Here is a 14,435-nt window from a genome sequence, read left to right on the forward strand (position 1 = left end):
TCGTTTAATTTTCCAACTTTTTAAGCGTCGTTGAGATCGGCGCTAGGGGTTCACGTGTATTGGCATTTAACACGTTCATTTTGCTTCTTTTATGTAAACTATTTTCAGAATGGCCCGTTCCACATTATTCTGGCACGCAGTAGACATGAACTTGCTTATGTAACTGACGTTAGATTACTGACCCGATGAATTTATTTTCAATGACATCGTTCGAATGTAATTACACTTTTAACAGTGACTTAAGAATTAATCGGCCTGCCTGGTCTTCGTCAGATGCGTTCGTTCGTTTCGAGTATTTCGCAAAATTGACAGCATGGATTTTGACATAACCTTCATAAGCAAACTAAATAGTTCCCTATAAGCTTTCTGTCCTACGTAAACAAATTTGTGCTTAGAAAGAGTGATCGAAGTCGCCGCAAAATGAGATTGTACAAGGTGTACAATACCGTAACGGTATCCACGATTTTTCAGACGTTTACAATATAACAAAACAAACTACTAACCAAAATTTATCTGTGCTGAGTGAACATATAACGATAACAAACAATTCGATGTTATATTTTTTTCGTAGTGAACCGAAGGTCACCTTGAGTTTTTAAAATGGGACCATATCATTTTTCACCACTATACTATTGGAGATATTAAAATGAATTCAACCAGTACAAAATGTGACACTTTTATTCACACAATACTATATAAGTTTGCAGCAGTTGCATTCTATGATTTCCACCTCTGTAGATTTATGATTGTATAAATAAAAATGTCTCACCTTTTACTGGTTGAATACAATATTATACGGTTCCATTTCAGAAACTCAGTGACCTTGGATTCGCCATGAAAAATATGTATTTCTATATTTTCACCGAACATGGATAAATTCTAGTTAATAACTTTTTTTTTATTACATCATTGGGAACATATCAAACTATGAAATACAATTAATTTCTTTCCTATAACGATCTCTATAAATTTGCATTTTTTTTTTTATTTTTTTAATGCACACCGAATGTCACGTCTGATTATGCATGAAATTGTTCGTTTAGGTGGTCAGCATAGCAGAGAGGTGGTGTCGGGAAGGTGGTTGACACGCCTTCATATCTTTGAGATGATCGAAAGCGTATCGCGGAGAGCGTTGAGTGGCTCCAGCGGGAGCTACCACGTTCGCGGTGCCGAGTTAGCAAGGAATCGTAGATTGAAATCACTGTCCGCTACGGTCGTTTTTCTCGACGACACGCAACATACATTTCAACTGGATGTAAGTTATTGCAATAGGGAAAAGAATATCTAGTCCCTACGCCATGTTCAATATATGTTTCTGGGAATGTTTTAGAAGAGAGCAAAAGGTCAAGCACTGCTGGATTTAGTATTTCAACATTTAGAACTGGTCGAGAAAGACTATTTTGGTTTGCAGTATGCAGAAAATGGAGCCACAGCCTGTACATATTCGCCGGATATAATGGTAATACAATTCCCAGAACAGAAACAGTTGGTTCGAATACTTTTGTATCCGATTAAACGAATAATCTTGGTAATTTTGCGTGATGTTTTAGAGATGGTTAGACCCTACTAAACCAGTCAAGAAGCAGATACGAAGTAAGGGTAAAGATCATATTTAAATACACGTTTACTTCAATAAGAGAGAATTAAGTTCGCAGAGAAATTTCATGGAGTTAATCGTTTCAGGTGGACAGTTCTATTTTAAAGTGAAGTTCTATGTATCCGATCCTAGCAAATTGCAAGAAGAATACACTAGGTACCAATTTTACCTGCAAATACGAAGGGATATTCTTCAAGGGAAACTCCAGTTACCACCAAGTACAGCATGTCTTATTGCCAGCTATACGGTTCAATGTAAGAATATAAATGCACGGAGAAATATTTTGTGTTCCAATTAATTTAAACTGCATTCGGTTTGATGTGATTGCAGCTGAGTTAGGCGATTATCACCCCGAAGAACATGGTCCAGGATATCTTTCTAGGTTGCAGTTAATACCAGGTCAGACCGAAGAAATGGAGAAAAAGATATCGGAATTACATAAACTTCATAAGTAGGTGGAGACCGCGTGCACAATATTAATGATTTATATTTTTCTGAAATAAAAAATTCTAAAATATTCGTACTTTTCTAGGGGTCAACTACCAGCTGACGCAGAATTCAATTTTTTAGACCATGCAAAACGATTAGATATGTATGGAGTAGAATTGCACAAGGCGAGGGTACATACATATATTACCAGTTTTTCTATTAACATCAAACGATTCTATTTCATAAAAGTTTCTTTGTATGTTTCGCAGGATTCAACAAACAAAGAAATACAATTAGGCGTAACATCTATAGGTTTGGTGGTATTTCAGAACGGATTAAAGATCAATGTGTTCTCGTGGTCGAAAATCGTTAAAATCTCATTTAAACGGAAACAGTTTTTCATTCAACTCAGACGGGAACAGGTATTCAAAAGCGTTCAGTGCTTAAAACAAAACGAGGATATGTTCGTCTATACGTCTAAAATTCCGTTACAGTCCGAAAACTACGATACATTACTGGGATTCAACATGCAGACATATCGTAGTTCTAAGAACTTGTGGAAAGCATGCGTGGAGCATCACACGTTCTTCAGACTTCATAGCCCGAAAATGAGGTCTAGGCGTTTTCCCCTTACCTTGAGCAGTAGATTCACTTATTCGGGACGTACAGAATTTCAGACGGTCGAAGATGGCAAGCACAGAGCAAGAGTGGAGAGAACATTCATACGGTAACATGGAACACACTTTGGAATTTCTCTTATCTCTCGTATTGCGAAGTAATTCTAATACAGTAAACAATATAGATCCCCTAGTAAGAGATTGGTCCACGGAGTCACGTCAGCTGCGCTTATAGATGATAAAGGAAAATTAACCGTACTTCCTGGAAGACCTCCGAGGCCGTACGACAACAAAGTTCAGTCTCTCGGTGCTCGTGAGCCTCGTCAAGCATGGGGCGAAGGCAATCCTAGCGATGAGTTAGTTGAAAATAATTTCATAATCCAGGATTTTCTATCCCTTGAATATATAATTTTCTAATTATTTTCTTCCTCTACCGATAGCGAGGGTGGTTTCTTATCTCTTCGGGACGAAATAACGGGTTCGCATACACAGGGCAATGCATTTTCTCCTGTACTAGGTTCGAGAGTCCTAAGTTACGCAGACGACGATACAACCGCTGAAAGAAATATTTACGACCTACCTGATTATAGTGAACCTACTAGTTCGCCCGCTCCTCAGGTATTTATGTTCAATTTTTCTACCGCTTTGTTAAATATTCTCCATGAGAGTGCAACAACTTGTGCTCGGCTTGAGCTGAGTCGATACAACAAACTAGCCAAACCGGTATGTAGAAAAATAAAATTTTCATTTTTATAATTCCTGATTTTTCTTCGTGAACATCCGTTCAATGAACCGACATCTGTCGATAGAATTTTAATTCGTAAAATTATATAAAATATTAGACTATTTATTCGAGTGTAAAAATCTAGATTTCAAACAGTATTATCTAATAATGCTAACTTCGTGTTGGAGTGGGGCAAAACAAAATGTCTCTTGCTCTCTGTTTTGATTATTTGCGACAGCGAGATCGTACAACTTCAGGTGATTGATTCAGTGAATTTAGACAGTTTGTCAAGTTAATTTGTAAATAGCTTCCAGTATGTGCTAGAAATATAGAAAATATACATATTGAAAGAGGAAGAAGATTCGAAGAACTTCATTCAGTACTTTATAAGGTGTCCACATTTGAAATTATTCTTTATCGATCAGTTTTAAAGTTCTTCGTCAAAGAGCCGTGTTTAAACACATTATTGTCACAAAGATCTCTATAGTACATTAATTCCCTTTCATTTAGAGCAAAGTGAAAATGATAAAAATTTTATTTTTCATACACCGGTTTGTCAACTTTGTTGCGGGCAGTCGGGACGGCAATGGCGAATATGTTCCGATACCGGTTTCTATCGCACACTGGAATGGAATGGAGAGAGAGAATCTTTCGCATACTGCGAGGAAGGTTTCCTGGTGTAATAAACCATAACAATATTATATATCGTCTACGTATTTTCGTTTAATTTTAGGATTCTCTCTTATCTTCCTCTCATCGCTGTATAACGCTAGAAATTAATTATACAATTCTTTATACGTTACGTTGTTATTAAGTGAAACAAATAAAGTGACAGTATTAGGGACACTGGCAGTAATTGGGACATTTACCCTAGATGATGTAATGTGTAATGATTTGTAGATCGTGGAAGATGGATTGGTGACAATCACTCTAACGCCAGATGAACAAGGTCGATTTGGGTTCAACGTGAAAGGCGGCTTAGACCTCGATATGCCTATTTTAGTATCTAGGGTAGCACCGAACACACCGGCTGATCGTTGTTATCCGAAGTTAAACGAAGGAGATCAGGTACACATTTCCCCTAATACATGGTTATGTCATAAAGTAATCGTTACGAATATATTGGGTAACTAGGTAGTGTACATCAATGGGATCGATGTGAGTGGATTATTACACGAGCACGTAGTAAATTTAATTCGTCAGTCTCGTGATTCGGGTTCCGGTGAGCTGACGTTAACTGTGAGACCGAATGCTTTGTATAATGCACTGGCTGGTACCGATGAAACGTCCGAAGAGGAACCTCCATATAGGTATGACATCTAACCGCGAAATTAATCTCAAATATTCAGAGTATTACTATCGTTTTAATAATTATAAAATGCTAATATTGGTATCTACTTTCATTGAATTTTAAGATACGTACCAGACGCACCTCACGCCGCTATTGGATCGGATGCATTGGCGCAGTCGATGTTGCTTCTCGCCGATGGTCTCGCGAGTGGCGCTCTAATAGCCCAGTACGAGCAGCTGTACCGGAAAAATCCGGAGCTCACCTCTCTGGAATCGAAGAAACCAGAGAATCAGAGCAAAAATCGTTATCGTGATATTTCACCGTGTAAGTAGTACAACTAATACAGATTTTTTAACAAATAAATATACAGAAATTAAAAAGAAATAGAAACTTGTTTACTCAGGGGTCATTCCACGCGTAATTGGACACTTTTTAGAGCACCATTTCGGATTTTGTTCAAATTTGGATATGTCTTTAACGATATATAAATGTATCTCGAAGGATTTTTGAAAATTGTGACCCTTAGGGGTTCTTAGATTCCTAACAGAAACCTAAAACCTCCGTTAAATTTTAGTGAATTTTTCATTATCGACGAAAATTCATATTGTATGTTTAGACGATGTTACACGGGTGATACTTATGGGCTCTACGAACGGGGATTACATCAACGCCAACTATGTGAACATGGAAATCCCAGGGTCGGGGATTATCAACAGATACATCGCCACTCAAGGACCTTTGTCGTCCACTGTCGCTGACTTCTGGCAGATGGTTCTAGAGGCGGGCAGCACCCTTGTCGTCATGCTGACGACATTGGTCGAACGTGGCCGAGCGAAATGCCATCAGTATTGGCCGGCGCTCAACGAAACTCTTACGCTGCGGAATCTCACACTTACTTCTGCCGTTGAGAACGTCGAAGACACGTTTATATTTAGGGAATTTATACTCCGCGATATAAACGTAAGGCGATTATAGTGACTTGTACAGTAACTTTATGCAAAATAACACTTTTCAAAGTGATTTGTAAAGGCTAAATTTTTGTTTATTTCTTCAGGATTTTATTCTGACAAGAATAAGACGGAAAATATATTAGATCTGATGTTAACTTCACCGTTTACAATCCACAGTCTACTCACACCGACGAGGTATAAGAATAGACTTTTGGCAAGGGGTTATAAAGCTTGTGTGATTTTAGCGACCTCTACGTTATGAGAACGGCGAATCTGGGAATCAGAAAAGTGGGCCGAAAAAATACATTAGACGAAATGTCTACTCCTATACCTCGTCGGTGCTACTCATAAGCCTTTTATTAATCCTATTATGACGTCCGAATGTTAATCGCGTCTGTATGTTTCAGACTGGAGAAGAAAGAGATATAACACACATGCAGTACTGTAGTTGGCCGGATCATGGGGTACCCAACGATTGGCGACAGTTCACAACTTTCACCGAACGGGTGCGGGCAGCTCGGACAGGGATTGTAGAACCCGCTGTCGTTCATTGTTCGGCTGGAATCGGTAGAACAGGTGTTTTAGTATTAATGGAGACTGCGCTGTGTCTTATCGAAGCGAATCAACCAGTGTATCCATTAGACATTGTACGCTCTATGAGAGACCAGAGGGCGATGATGATACAAAATGCTGTAAGTCTGAAATTGTTTTAAATGTACCCTCGCGAGAAAACTCGTCTTCCGCCAGGGGAAAAAGTGGCTCAAGAGTAAGGGCCTCCTGTCACTTGGTAAATTTAATTCAAGTACTGAAATAAATGTTAAAGTAAATGTTAATTTGACATCAATTTCAGAACCAGGAGCGCATTGTAATTACCATTCTTCTTACACTTTACTAAAAACGAAAAAGCATCACATCATTAGACGATAATTTTGTACTCTGACAATAATATGCACATATATTATTGATTAGTAGGAAAGATATATAATATTTATAATAGGTACATATTTTCTATTGTTTCGCGAATGAATGTTTCATCCAGTTGGTTCAATTAACGAAAAGAAGCATATAACTTTTCGCGCCTTTGACTCGACAAAAGATCATCCTCAAGCTTATAAAGTTTTTAATTTAGACGAGCGTTTGTTAATAATGCAGTCTTGACGAAGTATGTTTACTAATTTATAGTTAACCTAAAAACGTAACTCTTGAAGTATTATTTAAAACGATTTTTTATTGTAGTTCAACTATAGATGTTATGACGAATTTTGACTTTCGTATACGATAGTAAGATGCAGAGGTACGAAAAGTTAAATTCCAGGTAGTAGTTCGGACATTTTATGTAGATTGTAAAAATCAGATTCTTTCAGTGGAAAGGATTCTGATTTTGTTCAATTCTGTAGGGTTTTCTATCTTCAAATTGTTATTTATCGCGAGATGATAGTAGTGCAAATATGACCACTCTCATGAAATCAAGCACACAGCCTTAAGATCTATAAATGTTGATTGGAGTGTTGAGAAAAAAAATTGTTAGAATTACTAGAGGTGTCAATACAGAAATATTGCCTTTGATGAGAAGCCGTAAAACGACGCGTTACAAAATAATTAAGTACAGAATTTAAAGAAAATGGTAAAGTCTATAGTTAATCTATTTCATTAAGCTACAGAATGTAATTTTATAAAGTGAAACAGAAGACAGGATTTTTGAATCTTTAAACGTTTTCAAACATAAAATAATTGAAAGTAATTCATCTTCAATCAGGTATCAATATTTCATTGTTTCATACAGTCGAAAGTAATACGTGCTCGTGTAACAACAAAATCTTTTTCACTCGTAGCGACCCGTCTTTACTATTAACCTATGACAAGGTATAAACATTCTATTTATAGCGATCGTAACAATTTCTAATATCGTATATACAGTGTACAGTTTAGTTTCTATCGAAGAAGGACTAAAAGATATGGTGGACGCTAGTGAAGTATTAGAATTTATGCTCGTGTCGCGAGAAAAGCGTGGGCTTAACGTACGCAGTAAAGAAAACTGTTTAAAAATACAGCGTTCGTGCGTCGAACAAAGTTCAAAATTATTTCGCGCGTAAGATCGATAGAGGTTAGAACACGAAACAAGGAGTTTCACATAGTCAATCTGCACAGCCTGGAACATCTCCTTTGGTCTTACGGTGAGCTTCAATCATATTCCTAATTATGACACGAAGTCTGAAAGTCCTCATACTTGTATCATCCTCTTGGAGAACTTTTACAGATCTTAACCTCCTGCATGCAAATGTATAGTGTTCGAAAATAGCCCTCAACGGGATTCTGATCAAGACCAAGTTCAATCAAAATGTTTTTCGGCTGAGGGACTTTGACACTTGGCAAAGTATCTGGATTAGGTTAATCTATCCTTTGAAATGCTCTTGTATACGAGTGGCTCCGTTCCGAGTACAGACGTTCCACGGATTCTGACAGGGGCTCTCGAAATTTTCAGATGTTCAACCTTAAAGAGATTAAAGTTTAGGTTTATTTAAACCTCGTAATGCTCTCCACCGTCTTGTTTTTAATGGCAATGTTTTGATTTTGTGTGAAAACATGACATTACATACAATTAAACGTATATAGAACAAAAAAAAAAGAATTAATCAAAAACGGTGATGTAAAATGTACCAGAAAATAATCTATCTTGAAAAGTTGCCTCTTTAAGAATCATTGACGTCCTTTAAACGTTCTAGTAATGTTAACAAAGCGTACTATTTTTTTATAAGTGTACAATGTGTTCTACTTTCCGCCCATTTTTCGCAATGTCAAAATATCATTATGTCCTGCCTACATACGTAATCCTTACGCAAAGTCGAGTGGTCGCGTAATTTCATCTTATCACAATTCAAAACTGCCCGCAAAATTATCTTTCGCGCACAAAATGAATGCTCGCCGGGAGATTCATATAATAATTTAGCGAATTATAATTTCGAAATGTCCGTTCAGATTGCATCTCTTTCCAATTACAGAATCACAATATGCAGAACGGAAATCGAATTATAAAAATTATTAACGAAAAGTTCTCCATTTATTTATTTATGACTGACATGAAATATCTATACATATAGACGTTGAATTGATTTACTTCAACAAAGAATGCGACACACAAATTATTTGCGTGTAGGATTTGTATATCGCGTACTATGAAATCACGATGCCATGTGTACATATACATATATTGTAATCCTTTGCGGTTCTTTAAAGTATTAATTATTGTGTAAGTGTCCCTTTTCATCGACGTATGTTCATTTTCAAAATATTGATAAATTAATGGTGATTAGACCTGATTAGCAATCGCAAATACAAAGTACACTTGTACTTTCTTTTCATTAAAGAAAAAGAAAAACATTTGTCAGAATATTTTTGTTACAAATACGACTGGACTGCAAAGGGTGGTCACTTTGTTATTGAACATTTTCAATGGTAATGAATTAAGGATTGGGTGAATCTGTTAGGCATATCATAACAGTAAGCAGCAAAAGCACAATGCCATTTTGATACGTTCCATGTTAATAATAATAATAAAATTTACTGAAATTATTGACAATAGTGCCTTCTACATGCATCCAGATCACAGTCACAAAGCAGGAACGTATAGTCTTAACGTCTGTTATACTTTTAACAGTTTCACTTGATTTATTTTTCTTTACAATCTCATTCTAAATTCAAATTGAGTTTCTGTATATTTCTTTGTATAATTGTGCATATTTTTTGTCTAATTAATTTATCTGTCAGTAATTGTGTAAATATATTTACGTTTAATTCCTGTTTCATAAACCATTATTTCACACAGGCCACGAAATTATTTATTTACAATTACTATTGTATTAACGAAACAATAACATTATTAATTAGTAGTAATTGTTAGCGTAATTATTAGCTTATGATTCAAACTATTTCTGGCATGTTTCAATCGTACGATAATTATACATTAAACGAAGGGTGACAACAGTGTGAATGTCTTATTTGAGAATCACAATGCAAATTAAATTGTTCAAGTAACGCTGTTGAGGTATGTACAATATAAAACACTGAATACAATTTCAACAGATATAGTCGACTTATAACGCGATGGTGTAAATCAAAAGGAAAAAAATTCTGTACAATCTAGAACTAATATTTTAGAATATAATTTCTACATGGTAGATACAAAACACAGCGAAGTATATGAAACGTAACGAAACGTGAAAAGCGTTCTTTTGTAATTCTTATAAAAAGCATTAACAATATATTTATGAAAATAGATACTGTATTTATACTGCATTTTGAAAAGAACATGTATGCCGCCGCGTAGTATTTATTTGACGTATTAACCGAAACGAAAAATTAAAATTCTTTCCCATTGTGTACGTGTACGTAAAGACAGTACAAAGAATATTAAATAGTTGATTGAAATATTGAGAAGCCTATATCCATTGATACTCAGCCGCATACGTGCCAAATGATAGCGCACCAAGTAAATGCTAATTATAAATAAAGTGCCACAGAAATCTTCATAGTACAGTCAGTAGTTGTCTAGTCTCAATACTAATTTGTACTTCTGAAATATAAAATAAAAGCATTTTATAGTATTCTGTTATGCGATCATTTCACCATTAATGGCATGCGTGTGTATATTTTGGTATATTTACGGATTTGGTAACGTTAACTTTACATCTTTTTTACATATCACAATCGGTGCGTACAAACTCATAGTACATTGTGCTTGTCGCAATTTTATAACGTGCTATTAAAAACTTTTTTTTTTATACAAAAACAGTCATTCGTATGTAGATGAATTTCAGTTACTGAAGCCGTTGAAGTTGCAGTTTGCAAGACGATTTACAGGTTAAGAAGAAAGGCCCCTCTTGTTCGGGGATATACGTTGATGGAATAATATTATAGGTGCCGGCTGGTACATCGTCCAATTCTAAATAGACAAATCCCGACCTGCATTAAATGGAATGATTAGTACAGTTTCTATAAATAGTATTGTACAATGCAATTTATAGATTACCTATAGAGGCCAGAGCTTTTCATTTTGAATGCACCAGGCGCATCTGAATCATTCAATACGACAGATACGATATCAAAACCTATTTGATATTGTTTTGGACCCTTTAGTATAATTAATAGATAGTTATTATTGTTCGAGGACTCTAACTGTAATTGGTAACGTGGATTATTTTGATACGTTGGATGATTAATGCATCCACCAGCTGTAATACCACTCCATTGACCATCGGTTATCTGAAAATATATCATTAACATTTATAAAGAAATACCTAAGTTGTATTGGCACATGAAACAGAAAAGAATATACCTCCTTTTCGTATTCGTAATAATTTGGTATTTTCCGTAACGTAAATGGACACGTTCCATATGCACGTAAAGTGTAATATATTGTGTTGGTTTTCTCATATTGTGAAATGACCAGAGTGTATCGAGTGTCGCTTTGGGTGTCCAATTTTACTTTGCAAAGATAGTGCGGACTATTTATTTTTATACCACCGATGTACGGTGGTGGATCATCTATAGAATGAAACGATTAGTAATACATTAAATTATTGAATAATAAAAAAAATATGTATGAATGAATGAGTTAATGGGTTTTTTGCTTACGAGGATAATACACTCTTTTTCCGCTGTTTCGGTAGACTAATACTGTTATGTACTCCTGATTCTGCCGGAAGTCTGCAATGTCTGTAATATGTCTAGTAAGAAGTATCCATATAACTCCTGCACCGTTGCTTTGCACATCCAGTAAAAACTGCGGATTATCGCCGATGTTATATGCATCTTTTACTGGACCTATTCCTGCATTCCACATTCTGGAAACCAAAAACGTATTTTTATAGTAAAACACTGTATACTTAACCTCTTATCGCACAAGTCTGAGTTGATTCAGGCAGGGGATATTTCATTGCAAAATAAAAACTGTGCGTTAAGGGGATTAAAGAATTCATACGTCTGACGAAACATGATAATTACTTACTGATGAATGCAGAAAGTGTAATTGAATAGACCTGGATTCCAGTTCAAGTAAAACAGGTCGAAAAACCGACATACACTGTTGTAGTCGATCCAGAATATACCGTTGTCGAATTGAGAGGCAGAATCTGGGTCGTAATTTAAAGATTTTCTCAGTTCGTTGGTCCAATGTGTCCTATCGAGTTCAGAATAATTTCCTTTCCATCGTAAATGCGACCATGGATTTTTCAGCTGTAACAATCTCTCCCCCTGGAATGAAAAATATTTTATAAAATATGACATTTTTAATTATGGTTCAATACATACACAGATTCGTAGTTAATAAATGAAAAACTTACGTTTATTTCCTTGACGTCTAGGACCGCATACGCGTGACTAGGCACGAGGCCAGTCCTTTCAGCATCTGAATCGGACAATTCACCGGTGGCTACTGTCACCAGTACATCTCCTTTGTGCAACCGTGTTAATAAAATGTTAAACAAGTGGTCTTTATTAAACTCCGGTTCGCCTGGTCTTATGGCCGACCTCTCTGGAATCCATCCAGTCAGCGCGTGTAAATCTATATTCTAAAAAGAAAAAGTAACTCTTAATTAATAGGCTAATTTTTTTTAAAGTAACAAGTTGTATTTTAGCGATACATGACACGCAACGTCAGCTTACACTGTTCGAACCAGGAAAATCGTAACCACCCATTACTTTCATGTATGCTTTTTCAAGTAACGAGACCCACAGCTCGCCACGATTGCTAGAGTAGGAACAAAGTAATTGGTTGTATCGGCTCACAGGCAATAAGTCATCTATTATAACTTTGCGTGGCACACCGTTAATGTGTAGTTTCACCATGTACTTTCCTAACATAAAATACTCGCGATTTAATGTCTATTAAAATAAAGTATCTGGAGGGTCAGTTAGAAACCATAATTCGATAAGAATTGAAAAAAAAAAACAGTCTGTAAGATAAAAAGAGCCCTTACCGAAAGGATTATAAATTGGCTCTTTACTTCTATTTTGTGGATAAATAATGGACGTGATTAGTCTACGCCCGAATCGCTTTTCGTATTGAGCGCTGACCGCAAGGGATGCAACGAAAGAACAATCGGAAACCACCTGAAATTGAATACGAAATTGTAATCCACAACGTTGAGAATTATCGGTATGAAAATTACCAATGCTTTTTACGAACAGTTTGTTTTATGCAGTAATAGTCGACGTGGTGAGTTGCGAGCATTTTTGGTTCGGGGAACAATTCTTCTGGACGAGCCCACTTCGCAAAATCAGGCTTTTGTTTTGGCGCTAATTCCAGCAAACCGTCTTTGTCAGTGAACGGGATAGCGTATTGAAACTTTTCTGAGAGATCGATGCTCATAAAAGGTACGAATTCGTTGTTGTTGATGTGAGAGCTATGAAGTAAAACCCGTTTCTCCTCCTTGGAATAGTTACTACTACCGCCGCTTACTTTCAGATGAGCACTGCTGCCACGATGTAGCGGTGGTCGAGTCTGTTTGCCTGAATAATTCAAAGAATTATGAACAAACGAAAATTATCATAGAAGAAATGATTTCAATTTCAAAAACGAAGATTTTGATTACCCATGTTACTGGGACTTGTTGAGGTTGTCGATGCCGGTGATACTGTCTCTATATCTACATCCAAATTTGTTTCCGGTACAGGAGGTAATTGGGAAAGTTTTTTAAGAATATCATTATTGCTCTCTACTTTCAAATCTTTCAGCGATTCTGCTCTGTCTAAGGCCAGTCGAACAAGAGCTGTTAATTTCCCTTTCACGGTCGCGTCCGTAGTTTTCTGCGATGGCAAAATTAAAGCTCACTTTAATGTTCTCTACGAGGGAAATAATCATATATTGTAGTCACAAATAGCCATTACATACAACTTTGAGTCCAAGTTCAGCAGCATCTGTGTACAATTTTACAGCTGTATCTTTTAGCCCTGCTTCATCTGCACCTTGTGCTTGGTTTACAAGGAACATACATCTTTGCAATTCTGACTGATGCACAGGCTGTGCTCCATGCTGGTTTTGTTCCTCTTCATTAACTATAAGTAATTAATCATATTTTTGGAAAAATTGCATATAATTTAGATGTGGTTTAGGTCTGACATCAATAGTAATAACTATGACCTCTTGTTTGACATAATAAACTTACTCAGCTGTTGTATTGCTGCTATTCTACCTTGATACTCTGTAACTTTCTGATCATATACAGAATCTTGCAGTTTAGTAAGACATGTAACAGCAGTATTGTAATAGTACAAAGCTTGTTTGTATTGGCTATTAGTGTCAAAGTGTACTGCTTTTTGGGCTGCATTCTGTGCATCCTCCAAGGTCATTTTCAAAATTTTGACTAGTAAATCAATAATTCTAAATAAATAAGAATCTGCCCTTTTCAGGAATTTTCAATCTATGTATTGTATGTATAATTCTTTCTAATTCCATCTAAATGCGATCTAAAATTTAAAATAATTATATTCATTCAAAACTGTACTTTGTTTATTTATATTTATTATTTATCTCTTGCATATACTTACAATATGTTACAATATATTGTTCGCCACTGTATTTATAACCACAAGAGTTTCATCAAACAATATCCTGTATTGATAACACATTCGTATATTTCAACAATTTGTAGAAACGAATGGTTGTCATCATGTTCTCGTGATAAACTTTATAGGTTAGCTTGCACATATTATTTGTTTATAACTAATTTAACCTGATACAATTGATTGTAAATGTCATTCTTTATATTTCAATCTAAATATTCATATATCTAGGTCAATTATTATCAAACTTTAAATTTATAATGGTTCG

At 35.8% G+C, this 14,435-nt stretch overlaps 2 protein-coding genes across 2 annotated transcripts; one reads left to right on the forward strand and one right to left on the reverse strand.

The window, feature by feature from the left end:
• The first annotated feature begins 426 nt into the window (after nt 1–426).
• Nucleotides 427–6,321, forward strand: LOC107191808 (tyrosine-protein phosphatase non-receptor type 4). Its single transcript, XM_015580927.1, has 16 exons — nt 427–453; nt 1,044–1,255; nt 1,331–1,459; nt 1,551–1,593; nt 1,684–1,851; nt 1,928–2,048; nt 2,130–2,217; nt 2,296–2,448; nt 2,521–2,753; nt 2,829–2,999; nt 3,084–3,261; nt 4,268–4,435; nt 4,502–4,677; nt 4,783–4,982; nt 5,275–5,618; nt 6,016–6,321. The coding sequence occupies exons 2-16, from the start codon at nt 1,106–1,108 to the stop codon at nt 6,319–6,321; spliced, it is 2,628 nt and encodes an 875-aa protein (XP_015436413.1). The 5' UTR covers nt 427–453; nt 1,044–1,105.
• A 3,926-nt stretch (nt 6,322–10,247) lies between these two features.
• On the reverse strand, nt 10,248–14,174 carry LOC107192563 (calpain-7-like). The gene is made up of 13 exons (XM_015581858.1): nt 14,153–14,174; nt 13,771–14,071; nt 13,497–13,660; nt 13,198–13,411; nt 12,792–13,114; nt 12,583–12,715; nt 12,269–12,459; nt 11,947–12,174; nt 11,613–11,857; nt 11,240–11,448; nt 10,941–11,149; nt 10,635–10,867; nt 10,248–10,567 (listed from the first exon to the last, which is right to left on the reverse strand). The coding sequence occupies exons 2-13, from the start codon at nt 13,952–13,954 to the stop codon at nt 10,423–10,425; spliced, it is 2,478 nt and encodes an 825-aa protein (XP_015437344.1). The 5' UTR covers nt 13,955–14,071; nt 14,153–14,174; the 3' UTR covers nt 10,248–10,422.
• Between the last annotated feature and the right edge of the window lie 261 nt (nt 14,175–14,435).

The sequence above is a fragment of the Dufourea novaeangliae genome, unplaced genomic scaffold (assembly GCF_001272555.1).
Source record: "Dufourea novaeangliae isolate 0120121106 unplaced genomic scaffold, ASM127255v1 scaffold7, whole genome shotgun sequence".
NCBI lineage: Eukaryota > Metazoa > Arthropoda > Insecta > Hymenoptera > Halictidae > Dufourea > Dufourea novaeangliae.